This window comes from Triturus cristatus, chromosome 1_1 (assembly GCF_964204655.1).
Source record: "Triturus cristatus chromosome 1_1, aTriCri1.1, whole genome shotgun sequence".
Taxonomy (NCBI): Eukaryota; Metazoa; Chordata; class Amphibia; order Caudata; family Salamandridae; genus Triturus; species Triturus cristatus.
In genome coordinates, this window is record NC_140579.1 from 162175853 (window position 1) to 162189745 (window position 13893).

Genomic DNA, 13893 nt, shown 5'->3' on the forward strand with positions numbered 1-13893 from the left:
AGGCTGGTTCCGTCTGTACGCCAGATTTCGGGAGGAGTCCCTAAATTTCCACACTTAGTGTGGAAAACATATGGCAGAGACCAAGAGCTCCATGGAAAGTGCTGCAGCTGAGACCCATTCAATTGGCATGCCCATCAATGGAGCCTGCACATCGCATGAAGAACCAGTAGACCTCATCCAGGCATGTCGAAGGATCACAGTAGTACCAAGCACTCTGACAAGGCAATCTGTGGTACTAACACCTCTTCAATAACATACTGCTCATCATGTATTGTCTGGGATAAAGAGGCCCCAAGATATTCTAGGACTGCCAGCAAGATCTTACTGACCATGTTTCAAAGTGCATCGGTGTAGCAGCCCAGAATGCAAATGGCTTTTACACACACACTAATGCCAAACTGACTGAAGAAAACATGTATGACAGAGATATTGATACGTTCACATTCCTTATCCGTAGGGGCAGTGAAAAATGAATTCAAATCCACTTTATTGGTCAAGGCCTGTACAATAAGGCTTTATGGAGTACTTTGCTTGGTGAGAAAATCTGGGTAACCACATGCCGGTCTATGATGCCTGGCCACCTGCCTGTTCACACATGTTAAGGATGCAAGGTTTTGACCAGGAAGCAGTCACAGCATGTGAGGAGATCATTAAAAAGGCTCATAAGTTGCTGGCCCAGGCTGCAGAATTTCTGCTAAAACATTTGTTTTAGTCTCATTGGCGGGGGCAGCTGCAACAACCACTGCATATGGGGCATGCTCCTCAACTGGTGGCCGATGTGGTGAGTCAAGCTCAGTCCCAGAGGGGGTGTCAAGTCCACAGGTATTTTGTAAATCTAGGTATAAGACACCATCAATGTAACAAAAATGGGAGCAAGCCACCCCCTGCATCATCATAATTATGCTAAGGTGCAGCCTAAATTAACATAGGTTCAAAGTCATGATCAAAAAGATAATGGAGCCTCTGATGATAGCTGTGATGCAGTGGAGGCACCAGGTTAGAGTCACGCTGCAAGGCACTCAGATGCGCTTTAGTAATTTTATAGTGCAACATCAGTCACACTCGCACTGACGTTGGTTTGGGGTCCAACACAGGCATCCGTACCAGATCACCCTCTGGTGTTGGCAAAGTTGGCAGTAGCGTCGGTGTGGAAGAATCTGGTATGGATTGTGGGCCCAGGGTAGAAGTTTGTAGCAAAGTTGATAACTTGATCTAAGGAAATAGACTGTGCAGTAGAAAGATTCCCTGGTGGTTATCCAGCAAGAGGTCCTTTGGTTTCATAGCGTCTAAAGGCGCACCAGAGGGAACAGAAAGCACTGAATATCTGCAACATGATCTCGATCGGTTGAAGGATTGATGACACCCAGGGAATCTGGGGACACACTGGGGTCCCACTTTGCTTTTTTATGCTAGTGTTTGGACTTGGACTTGTTAGAAGACTGCAAGCAGGAAGCGAAGTGGTGGCTGGAACGGGCCCATGACGGAACATAGTCCAGGCCCCTGACTTCGAACGACATCTCTATGAAAACCGCAACGACTTCATGTGTTCAGTGGCATACAGCTCTGATTCCTTTTCCCTAATCACCTTCAGCTGAATGAGGGTGCACTTCTCAAAAAATGTAGTCGTGTCCGAAGCCCAGGCACCAAGGACACACCTCATGCAGACCTAAGACCAACATTTGCATCCGAAGACCTACAATTTAAGGAGTGGAATTCTGCATTCCCATAAGATGACAGGGAAAGATGGGCAATGGCGTTAGTGGCAAGGGGTGGCTCTAATAAGAAGATGAAGTCATTTCTGGGACAGTATGGAGCTAACAGAGCCACATGACACCACTTAGTGACATGCGGGAGCATAGCTACACCAATCTATAGATCCATTTTAGTGCCTAAGGGCATATTCGAAGATGAGGAAGAAAATTAGTTACTTAGTAACTACGGTAATAAGAGTATTGGTATCCTTCATAGATTGACATGCCTGAATCATTCCCCATCGTCGAGATGCAAGTCCCACAGTAACATAATCAAGCAGTGTTTAAACAATGGCTTTGAGCCATGCATGACTTAGCTTATCTAGGTCCTTTTTAAAAAAGGACTAAATGTTGAATGCAGCCAATCAGCTGCTAGCACCCTCTAGAGCCTTCCCAACAGAGGCAGTTTCCCGCAGATTTTCCCAGCACATGTGAGAAGTGAGTATCTTGGTAAATAGCAAGGAAACAGCCTCAATGGGGAGGAGAGTGGGTGCATGTGAATCTATGAAAGACACCATTACTGGCTAACCATAGCTACAGGTAACTCTTCTTCTTGAGTATTGAGGTATCTTTCATAGATTTACATGCTTGAATCAGAGTGGCAAGCAGTGACCTCCAATAATATCTTTACTGTTGAGGATGATGGGTGACTTTTTATTTGATTTATTTTTTAACATAGTGAACTCCAAAAGTTTGAGGTAATACCAGAAACCATTTAAAGGCTATACCGATGCAAACTGTTTAGTTTGAGGTAATACCAATGCAAACTGTTTTTTAAATTTATCTTTTTTTGGCTAAAAGGGGTCGGAAAAAAAGTTATTGCTTATATACGCACATTTTCATATATAAAACAATAGCAAGGGGGGAAAAAGCATAACTTGTAATACACTTTACCTAGTACTGATTCACATCATTAAGAACATGTAAGCATATGAAATCCCCATGAAAACACAAGTTTCTTTCTAAATATTAGAATGAGGCTTACTTGAATGGAAGAGATGGCAAAGTACCGCCTGGCCAACTGCTGCATCTGCATCCTGTGCGGACTCCAAGCAGTTGTGCTGCTTGAAGGTGTGAGTGGTCCTCCAGGTTGCAGCACAACAGATCTTTTCCAAAGTCACTCCCGCAAAGAGGGCAGCTGATGTGGCAACTGCTCTGGTGGAGAGAGGTTTTGCTGTCTTTTCCAAAGGTTTGTTTGCTTTGATATGACAGAACTGTATCGCAGACAATATCCATCATGCGATAGTGGCTTTAGTTATTGCAGTCCCTTGTCAGCCTTGGCAATAGGCAACTAACAATTGATCAGTTTTCCAAATGTCATTCATTCTCTGAAGGCAGAACTTAAGGCAACGTTTCACATCCAGCGTATGTAGTGTTTGCTCTGCAGGCATTGATGGTTATGGAAAGAAGGACCAGAGTATGACCAGCTCATTGAGGTGGAATTGTGACGGTACTTTAGGAATGAATGTAGGATTAGTCCTTAGAATCACAGCGTCTTCTTTAAATATTAAAAAAGGATTTCCTAATGGTGAAAGCTTGGATTTCGCTTTCCCTTCTGGCTGAGGTAAGGGCCAGCAGAAGAGTGACTTTCCATGTTAGGAATTTCAATTCAGCTTTATGAAAGGGTTCGAATGGTATTCTCATGAGTTGTGCAATGACCATGTTGAGGTTCCATTCTGGCAGAAGGGCTCACACTGGAGGAAAAGTACAGAACAGCCCCTCCATAAATTGTTTGATCAGGCTTGAGGCACAAAGAGAAGTGGCGCTGGAAGCTCTTCTATAGTGAGAGATGGAAGCCAGGTGCACTTTAACTGAGGCAAAAGCTAAACATATTTTGTCAAAGAAAGGAAATATGGTAAAATCGGATAGGGATACTTCAAATGGATGCAGGCCATTTTGTTGGCACCAAAAACAGAACCTTTTCCATTTCATCGTGTTCATTCTATTGGTGCGTTCCGCTCTAGGTTTCGAGAGGATGTCTCTACATTCCTGCAGAATATTCATGCTACTAAATTCCAGGAACTTAGGAGCCAGGCATGCAAGTGTAAAGACTCTGGATTCGGATGGCACACCTGTCCATTGTCCCTGGTCAGAAATGATGGGGACATCAGCAGACATATGGGTCTGGTTTCTGAAAGATGAAGCAGTCCTGGGAACCAATGTTGCCTGGGCCACCTGGGTGCAATGAGAATTAGTCAGCATCTGTCCAGCTTCATTTTGGTCAGCACTCTGGGAATCAATGGGATGGGGGAAAGGCGTAGCAATATATCCCTGACCACGGCATCAAAAGGGCGTTGCCCTGAGACCCCGGGACGAAGAACCTGCTGGCACAGGACCGCATTTGGTGCTGATGTCTGTTGCAAACAGGTCCAGCGCTTGCTTTCCCCATAGTGCAAAAACTCAGTCCAGCTGGAATTGGCTGAGTTCCCATTCATGACAATTGTCTGTAGCTCTGCTGAGTGTCTCTGCTAGCATGTTGTGAAGGCCTGGAACATGCTCGACGTTGAGAGAAAACCCATGCTGTGTTGCCCACCTCCATAGTTTTTGCACTCCCAGAGAAATCGTGAGAGATTTGGTTCCTCCGTTTGTTTATGTAGAACATACTGGTCATATTGTCCGTACGGACCACTACGGAGGCGCATGCTTTTTTTGGTAGAAAGGCCTGTAAGGAGAGGAATATAGCCTTCAGCTCCAGGCTGTTGATATGACATTGCTTTTAGAAGTGGACCATTTGTTCTGGATTTGGAGATCCTGTAAATGACCTCCCCAGTCTTCCATGGAGGCATCCGTTGTCAGTATGTAGTCTGATATTTCTTGTAAGAAAGTGGGACCCTTAGAAAGATGTGGACTGCAATACCACAATCGCACTGCCGCTTTCATTGTCAGGGTTATAAGAATGGTGTCTTCTAAGAATAGCGAAGTTTGTAGCCACTGTGTCTGAAGTTTTTCTAGCCGGGGTCTCATTTTGAGCCCGGCTAAAGGTACTAAGTTGATTGCCGATAAACACATCCCCGGGAGCGACATGTGCCTTCTCACTGAAATGGACTTTCTTCTTGAGATAGTCATATCAAGCTGCTGTAGACGGGCATGTCACTCATCCAATAGGAAGGCCTCGCATTGGATCGTGTCCAGCCTGACTCCCAGAAATGGAGCTATTTGACTGGGAAGAAAAGAAGACTTTTTGATGTTCACTGTCAGGCCTAGTCTGTTTAATAGCTGGAGACATGCACCAGTTGTTCGGCCCGTTTATATGATGTTGGTGCCTTCAAATGCCAATCGTTCAAGTAGGGGAATACTTGGTGTAGGAGAGTAGGGTCTGCTATCCTATGGTCACCCCACATTTTTGCTTTTTGCTTCACTGGTTTTTTGACATATTGAGGCTGTGGGCCTGCCAATCAGACCCCCAGCCTGCTGTTCTCTCTACTAAATTAACACTATGCACCCTAGGTGCATAACCAATTGGAAGTGGATCACCCTGTCAGCCCCTGTACCAGTGTACACTAGGTACCCAGGGCCTGCCAGGGGCTGAAGCATGTATTATGCCACCCCAGGCTTGGCCTAACAAATTTGACACAACTGGCTGATCACTCAGCTGGGGTAAGTTGGTGTAACCACCTCTTACTTAGGTGTAGTATACCTAACCTTAAATGGGACACCTGGTAACCTATAAGTCACTCCTATGGCAGGCCTTAACAATCCTGAAGGCAGAGTGCTTGGTTCCATGTGAGATGGTGCTCTGGCATGAGCTGAGCCTGTCTGCAGTGGTCGGAACAACTTCCTTCTACCGTTTCCAGATATCGTCATACCATATACTCTTAAGTGCATTATGAACCTCGCGGTTAAATGCTATCTTTGGTTTGGCTTTATTAAAACAGGTCGAGTAAGGTGTCATACGAATTGGAATACTAACCCCTCGCCAATTCTGGCGACGGGGTTAGCATTCCACCCTTCTAGAGGGACACGACATGTACAGTACCTGAAACCCGGGTAAAATCAGACATAGCCTCAGCTCCACAAAATGGATGCTGCCACCACAGACACAAGTCTGCCCTCCTGCTGCTGGGAGTCCTTCCAGCTTGGGAGGTGTGGACAAAGGGTTTCCTGCCAGGGGAGGTGCGTGCACCACCCCAGACAGGATTTTGTGTATTGGTCAGGTAGGGCTTGAAAGAAACCAGACATGCCTGTGGCTCACAAGGAGCCTCGGTGCATATGCCAGTTCAAACCGGTCCTGGGGCACACCAGTCCCGGGCCTGGGGCGAGCTGGACAAAGGATTGGGGGTGTAACCACCCCCCTTCCTGGTCCCACCCTTAGGGAGGGACCTAGCAGGTAGTCCGGCCCCTAGAATCCGCTTAAAGATGGAGCTGTGTCCTAAGACTTCAGACATCCTGGAATCAACTTGAAACTAAGAAGAAGACGGGAACTTCGACATTCTGCTGCACAGAAGACTGAAGGAAATCTCCCCTGTGGTCAGGGAGTGACCACCTTGCTAACGCAAGCACCATCCAGCGAATCAACGACTGCTTTGCCGCCGCCTCCCGCCGGAGCCCGAGCCCAGAGACTGACAAGACCTGGACCTCCAGACCGCTCACCGCCCGATCCACAGTCCCTGAAAAGAGGAGACCCGTGGAGGCACCGAGACACGTGGAGCCAGCCATCTTGGAACGACGACGACAAGCTGCAAGCGCAACAACCGAGGCTCCCTCCAAGTTGTGCTTTGGGATCTGAGAAGCCCAACCCTCGAGCAGCATCTGCACCAAAGGTGAGCCCTCCAGCATCTCCACGATCTGCGTGGGGCCCTTCTGCATTTTGCCACTCGACGCACCTAACCGGTTGCTGGCCCGCTGGCTAGTAGCCATCTTGGCGACGAACTTCAAGAAATACACCGCTGGTCTGGTTGCTCCAGACTGGCCCTTGCTCCCCTCCAAAGGAGCAATCCCTCTGACCTTGCTGGTCAGAACCATCAGCTTATCTTGTTCTCCACAACAATTGCTTTTGCCAAGGCTTGTTTGCTTCGATCAAGTCGCCGACACCGCCGACAGCGAGAGCCTGCGTGGGACAGCTCGTGAACCGACTCCTGGACGTCGTCGACCTCCAGGGACCACGTGGCTGCAGAGACAAGCTACACCTTTCTTCCGGTTTGCACCAGACATCGCCTGGTACCCACCTGGTGCCACGCTGGTCACTGGCTAGTGACTGTGAACACTGTCCCCTCTGCTTACAGGTCTTCTACAACTCCGATCCACTCTTGGATCCACCGCATCTCTCCCGGACCGACCGCAGCATCTTTGTCCACAGGCTCCATTGACCCGATAGAAGAAACCCGACGCACTTCGACACCTATGCACCCGCTTCCTGTGGGTGAGGTAAAGCTGGCACTCCGGTGCCCAAGAGTAGAGTAACATCTCTAGTGTCTGTGTTTCCAATCTTAAGGTCATAGTCCATCCGGAAGATCCTTTTTGCAGTAACTTTGTACTTTTTACGCACCCATTGAAATCTATGGGAGCACGCGTGTGACTATTTGCTCTGCACACGCCACCCGTGGACCTCCTGGTCACTAACTGAAGTTAGCTCCTTGTAGGCCCAGCGATTCTAGAGGCCCTAGGCCTTTTCCCTTTTCTGTTCGTGGTACTTATACCACTATTTTAGTATATGGTTTGAGTGGCCACCAGGGCCTATCCATATAAAGTGCAACTTCTGTGTATTCTACTGTAATCTTGTTTGACGATTTGTGCACCTGTGCTCATAAAGAGACTAGGGGTTACTTTGAGAAATAAATACATATATATTTTGAATATATATCTGTGTGGTGTCCTTTCATTGGTATAAAAGGGGGTTGCATTTGGTAAAACAGCTGGCTTAACACGCTTCACGAGTTTAGCCTCAAAGACTGCTTAGCCTACGCTACCACTAGGGCAGCTAGTCCGAAAAGGTTGACTTAGAACCACACCATAAGGGTTGCTTGGCATGGTACAAGGTGGTTACTTTAACTAGTGAACATCATATACCAGGCCAACTTCTCACACTTGGGGACCTCGAGAACGTAGCGCCGCGGCCACTGATGCGACACACTTTGTAAATATTCTGGGTGCGGACTTGAGGCCGAAAGGAGGAATCTTGAATTGGTAGTGGATACAAGCTACCGTAAACCTGAGGACTTTTCGGCAAATAAGATGGATGGGGAAGTATGCGTCTTCTAGATCGAGTAAGGTCAATGTCTCCTTTGTTGAGTCAACGCAAGATCTCGGCTAAAGTTATCATCCTGAACGTTTGTTCTTTCATGTACTTAGGAGGCTCCTGAGACCCAGTATTGGTCTCAACTCACAGCTTTCTTCATTATTAAGAAAAAATGGGAATAGAAACCCTGACCCCTTTCAGAGGTGGAACTTCCTCGATTTCACCTTTTGAGAGCACGGTCTTTAATTACTTGTGAAATAAGTGAAGACAAAGGGGAAGGGCCCCCTTGGGTGAAGAAGTTGGAGGTTTGCTTGTAAACTCGAGTATGACCAAAGGCAATTAGGTCCATCACCCATTGGCCTGATGTTATACTTTTCCATTGCTGGTAAAAATTGCAAATCTACGCACCAACGGGAAGGATGGAGGAGGGGGAAGGTGGTACCTTGCGTAGCTCATTGCTTACTTCTGCTGTCCCGCCCTTGAGATGGTGTTCTCTTGCGGGCGCCTTGATGGGAAAAAACAGCTGTTGCAGATTGGCGTAGGTGGAGGGTTAATAAGTCTGTCTATATTGAGCCTGATAAGCTGGTATTGCTGTTGCCTCTATAATCATCCTCTGTGTGCAGGAAACCCACGTCCTTTCGCTCCCCTGAAGGGCATTTTCCACTATTGGAGGGTGGTTAACGACTTTGCTAGGTCAGTGTCTGTCTTTTTGGAGAGCAACGCATCATCAATATGCTTGCAGAATAACGAATCTTGATCGAATGCCATGTCCAAGATTTTTGTTTTAACTTCAGGCCTGAAAGTGGTGGCCTTCAACCACTCCTGGCGTCTGAACACCGCTGCGTTAGCAAGCGGTCGGAAACCTGTGTTTGCTATGTCCATAGCACAGTCAATGGTCTCCGAGGCTGCAATTTCACCTTCTACAACAGCAGTCTTCAATCTGTGGGGCGCGACCCCCAGGGGGGCCGTGGAGTCTTGGGACGGGGGTCCACATTTCCAGGCCAAACTTCAGCCTGGAATACAAAATGTGCTTTTCCTTTTGGACAAAGGCCCTAACCCTTCATTCCGACTGTTAAAATGCTTTAGCTGAAGTTAATTGACTCATGTGCTGTAAAATGAAGAGGCCTGGTAAAAAAGGTAAAGGATGCTTGGGAGTGATTCTGGCTTTAATGGCTTGAATCACTCCAAGCATTGTGATGGCAAAGATATATTTCTTTTGCATGGTGATGCAAAGAGTTCACAACTGGGCTGTGAAGTGCACGCTTTTAGCAATAACTGCATTTATACAGTGCTTAGTACCCCTGGGGAGGTGTTTAAATAACAGGTATGCAAAAAAACATTACTCAAATCTACATTTTGGAAGCTCCATTTTATTTTAAATCTATTTGCACAGTTTGTAGCAGTCTATATTATAATGTGTGTAATGCAAGTATAAAATAACGACTTACACATTCACTGTGCTTTCTGTCACAGGCTGGGACCTCATAGCACTAAAAATACTCAAGTCACTATTCTCCACTGTGCCAACCAAATGTAATTCTGTGTCTATCTGGTTACACACAGACCTCTGTAGAGCATTAAATAACAGAGGTTTCATAATGTACTACAATGCATTTCCCATTGAGTAACTTTATTTTTCATTTAAGCTACCCATTATTTTATATGTAGCTACCTGATGGTGAAAGACCTAAAAAACGAACAAAATATTTTGGGGCTGATTTATGAGAGGCTTGCGCTGCCGGAGCGTCACTTTTTTTTAAGCCTTGGCGGCACAAGCGTCTCAGTCATATCTATGAGGCGACGCAAAGTCACCCTGCATGGCCTCATAGATATGGATTTAGACAAAGCAGCGCAAGCCGCTGCGTTGCCTTGCACTATGTCAAGTAGGCGTTCCATAGGCATTGCAATGGATGTTCTCACACAACACCCATGGATTTTAACGCTGCCCCAGATTTGTAAAACCATGTAAACCAGGGGCAGTGCCAAAACCTTACGCCTTCCCACATCTGGCACAACAAAGAAATTTTTCATTTCTCCTGATTTTCCCTCTTTCTATGTGTGCTGCATTCTGCAGCACACATAGAAAGAGGAAAACCCTCTCAGGAGTCGTTTTTTTGCAGGAATGTGCCCCTTCCTGCAAAAAACAATCCAGCCTATGTTGGTGTTAGGCAGCAATTTGTGCGCCAACGCAGGGGGAATGGACAGGAATGCACCATATTTCATAAATAAGGTGCATTCCTGTCCTTTCACATTGTCGTAGAGCAGCGCAGGAAGAAGACTTGCGGCACTGCCCTACACCAATGCCTCATAAATAAGGCTCTTTATTTTAGCCACACCTTTTACCACACCCCAAGCTCTTATTGACCTTTGGTCTGCTAATCACTGTTTAATTTATTTCCCCAATGTAAAAGTGATTTGCTGTGGGAATTGGGGGCGTTTATGGTTGTCGATAGTTGGCAATGATGAGGAGGGCAAAGTTCTAGAAACTTTTGTCAGGAGGGGGTCCTTACGCTTAAAACATTTTGACGGGGCGTGTCAGCATCAAAAAGTTTGAAGACTTCTGCTCTACAAAGATCTTCCTCAGCTCTTGTTTCCTGTCTTCAGGGATGAGGTCCATAAGAGGCTGCCATATGAGACCACATCGGTCGGTCGTAATGGCCGATAATAGCCAAAGCGTTAGCTGCTCAAAAGGTAACAGCAGCCATGGTTGAAAAACGCTTAACCATTATGTCCAATTTGAATCCCTCCGTGTCCAGAGGAGTCCGGATTTTTTGATCTTCTCTGCGCTGCCTGCGAAATGACGGAATCTAGCTTAGTGTAAACCGTCAGGCAAGAAGGTGCATCTTTAGGGGCCCTGTACTTCCTTGTCAATTCGAGGGAGAACTGGTGTTATTGTGGCCGGTGTTTTCATTATATTTACACCCTTCTGCCAGATATAATCTATTATAGGGATTGTACAAATACATTTCCTTGCTTCCTCCTTAAAATCATAAGGAAAGCAATCTGTATGCTGAACAGCCATGGGAAGATGAAACCTGTTTGATGCTCTATCAATCAAGTTGGGGAACCCTCCGATGTCTTCTGGAGGCAAGTCCACTGTATGATGTGCAGGAGGAGAGGGTGTAGGGATGATATAGTCATCCCAGGGATCTGCCGGTGGACATGGTTCCGGGATCTCTCCTTCTCTCTCGTCCTCTGAAAAAGAGGGGCTGTTCTCAGTAGGTGCCTGTGTTGGAGGGCATGGTACCGCAGGCGTTGCTGGGAGCTGTGGTTGATGCGACGGTGGCTCACAGTGGACAACCTGGGGAGGAAATCTCAGCCTATAGTCCGCCAACATGGCTTGAAGATCGTGGACTAAAGACAGAGGTAAATGCGGCATTTCCCTAGGACAAGGTTCAGGGGGATAGCTATAAGGCTGAACATGGTGCACAGCAACAAGATATGGCTGGTAGTATTGCTGCTGTTGCTCGTCCTCCTAATCCTGACATTTCACATGCAACTCGGACGGGCTATGTGCCACCCCATATATCCCATTGTCATCTTCGTCCTTATCTTCTGACTGTTGGAAGTCTAATAAGTGTGAGGAGGCAATGGGGAGATCTTTGCATATGATGAAACATCAGGATGAAAAAAGGTCTTCGTTATCCTGGTAGCACTGACAGTCGACGACGGTGGCGTTGACAGTACCAATAACCCTGAAGAGGGAATATTCATCATCGACGATGCTGTCATCACCGACGTTATCGTCAACTGTGTCATTGTCGATTGTGTCTGTTGGCTCGTCGACAAAAGAGTCGCTGGCGGGGGGCTCGTCGATGGCGCCTGCTTCATCAACGAAGTGTTCGTCAACAGAATAGACATCGACGAGGATACTCTCGTCGACGAAATAGGTCCAGAAATAGCCATCATCGTCCCTACCTTCGACGAAGCTGACGACATGACTGTGGTACTTGTCGTCAACGGTCTAGAAATTGTTGACAATGTTTTTTTTGTCTTTTCTTCTTGTAGAATCTGTAGATGAGGCTCTAGGACTCTCCTTCTCCTTTCCCACATGAGAGGTGGGGACGGATGTTGTAGGTTCTGAGGATAGTTTAAGGTGTTTCTCCTTTCTATGGCCTTTGCTCTCCTTGGAGGGTTTGAGGTGTTACATGACTTCACCAGGGGTATCATCCTGCGACCTGGATCTTTTGTACAGTCTGGATAAGTTATTAGTGTCTTCTTCAGAAGACTTCTGTTGCTTGGTGGACTGAAGCCACAAAAGCATCCTCCCCTCTCTTTCCCTCAGAATTTTAGAAGAAAAAGTCAGATAGATCTTGCATTTTCTAACCTCATGAGAGGGATGGAGGAAGTAAATACAGTCTTTATGTGGATCTTTCATGTGGACTCTCTTCCTGCCACAGGTCTTACATGGGCGGAAGAGGTCTTTCTTATCTGAAATGTTGAAAAGATCAACCTTCAGGAAAATTAAAGAAAGAAACTGAGTAGAACTCAGGGAGACTCCCTTCACACACGACGTGTTGTGAAAATCTGAGGGAAACTGCCTCTGCTAGAGGGTGCTAGCAGCTGCTTGGCTGCATTCAACATTTAGTCCTTTTTTTAAAAGGACATAGATAGGCAGTTATGCATGGCTCAGGGCCATTATAGCCAATGGCATTATTTAAACACTGCTTGATTATGTTACTGTGGGACTCCCATCTCGACGACGGAGAATGATTTAGGCATGTGAATCTATGACAGATACCCCAATACGGGATAACCTGCATTTATAAGTATCCATCACAAGTCCTCAGCATGGCTTGGAAACCTTGTCCCATCGGCCTGTGCCTTTTTATGATCAGCTCTGTGCTTTTCATTCAGTGAACTCAACAACTAAAAAAAAAAAACACCTGAGGAGACCTGTAGTTGTCATCAGCCTTAGACTATCACTGATGAGTGTGTGCACAAGTAGTGGTAGGTTCTGTTCCCTAATCTCAAGTTAGGTTACGATTATAATGTGACCAAAATGTATCATGTACAAACTCCTTTCCAAGAAGCCCTTCCTGATAAACTTGTTCTAACTGGTAGGTTGGTGGTTACGCTGCCAAACATTCACCTTTGCCAGAGAAGACTGCCCACTGCAAGACCCACCCAAAACACTCTTCCTTTGTTGTTGCTGGTCTCTGGGGCAACACATGCAGCTAGAGAGCTCTGTTAGGCCTGGGAAAAACAAGTTTCTTAACTCTAACAATACTTTTTGCAGCTTAAAGCCCTTCTAGATTTACACCCTCAGCATTTCCCATCATCTAGTGGATGCAGGGGGTAAAAGCTACTTTTTCTTTTTTATGGAAATAACTATTGTACTACACCACAATTTCACAAGAACTGAAATTACGAGTTACTAAGGTGTTCTTGCAAAATCCTTGCTGAACACACCTATTGTATCCAGATGTCCTCAATATAAAAGAACTGGAGATTATTGCCTGGGAGGGACCTTTTGTAGCGTATGCGACATAACCTGGTTCACTAATATCTCACATGGCAAGTCTAAAGAAACAAAGGAGAATACCACAATCTTGATCTAAAGGTTCAGGCTTCTCACCCAATGTTGGGTGAAATTCACACAAACCAATGTTGGAAAGGTATTGCTATCTAATGAATCCTTGCACTATTAGGTTTTCCCAATGCACTTACGTTTCATTTTCTGCACCATTGGTTTTGCTCTTTCGCTGCTTTTGCTCATTGTTTGCAGGTGGGGTTTGGCCCATGGCAGGTGGTTTCCTTTTTGCCAGTAATTTTCGCAGTCGCTCAATTTCTTCCCGCTGTGAATTAATTCTCTCTTGTTGCCTTAAAAGTTGAAACAAAAAAGGAACATTAGAAAGACTTTCAAAATTACAGTATCTTTTGGCTGATTCTAAAAATGTATCTCTCGCCAGTTCATATGTCTCAGCATTATTTGCATACTGAAAGATAATTTTTAAATTCCATATG

General features: G+C 46.0%; 1 protein-coding gene across 7 annotated transcripts in view; it reads right to left on the reverse strand.

The window, feature by feature from the left end:
- TLK2 (tousled like kinase 2) overlaps nucleotides 1–13893 on the reverse strand; it is a 2417851-nt gene that overhangs the window by 937870 nt on the left and 1466088 nt on the right. For all 7 annotated transcript variants that reach the window (XR_014968435.1, XM_085624076.1, XM_085624079.1 and 4 more), the window contains one exon: nucleotides 13597–13749. Coding sequence is in view for 6 of the 7 variants with exons in the window: in XM_085624076.1 (XP_085480202.1) it covers nucleotides 13597–13749 (153 nt within the window). In the remaining variant the exon portion in view is untranslated. The remainder of the gene's footprint in view (nucleotides 1–13596; nucleotides 13750–13893) is intronic.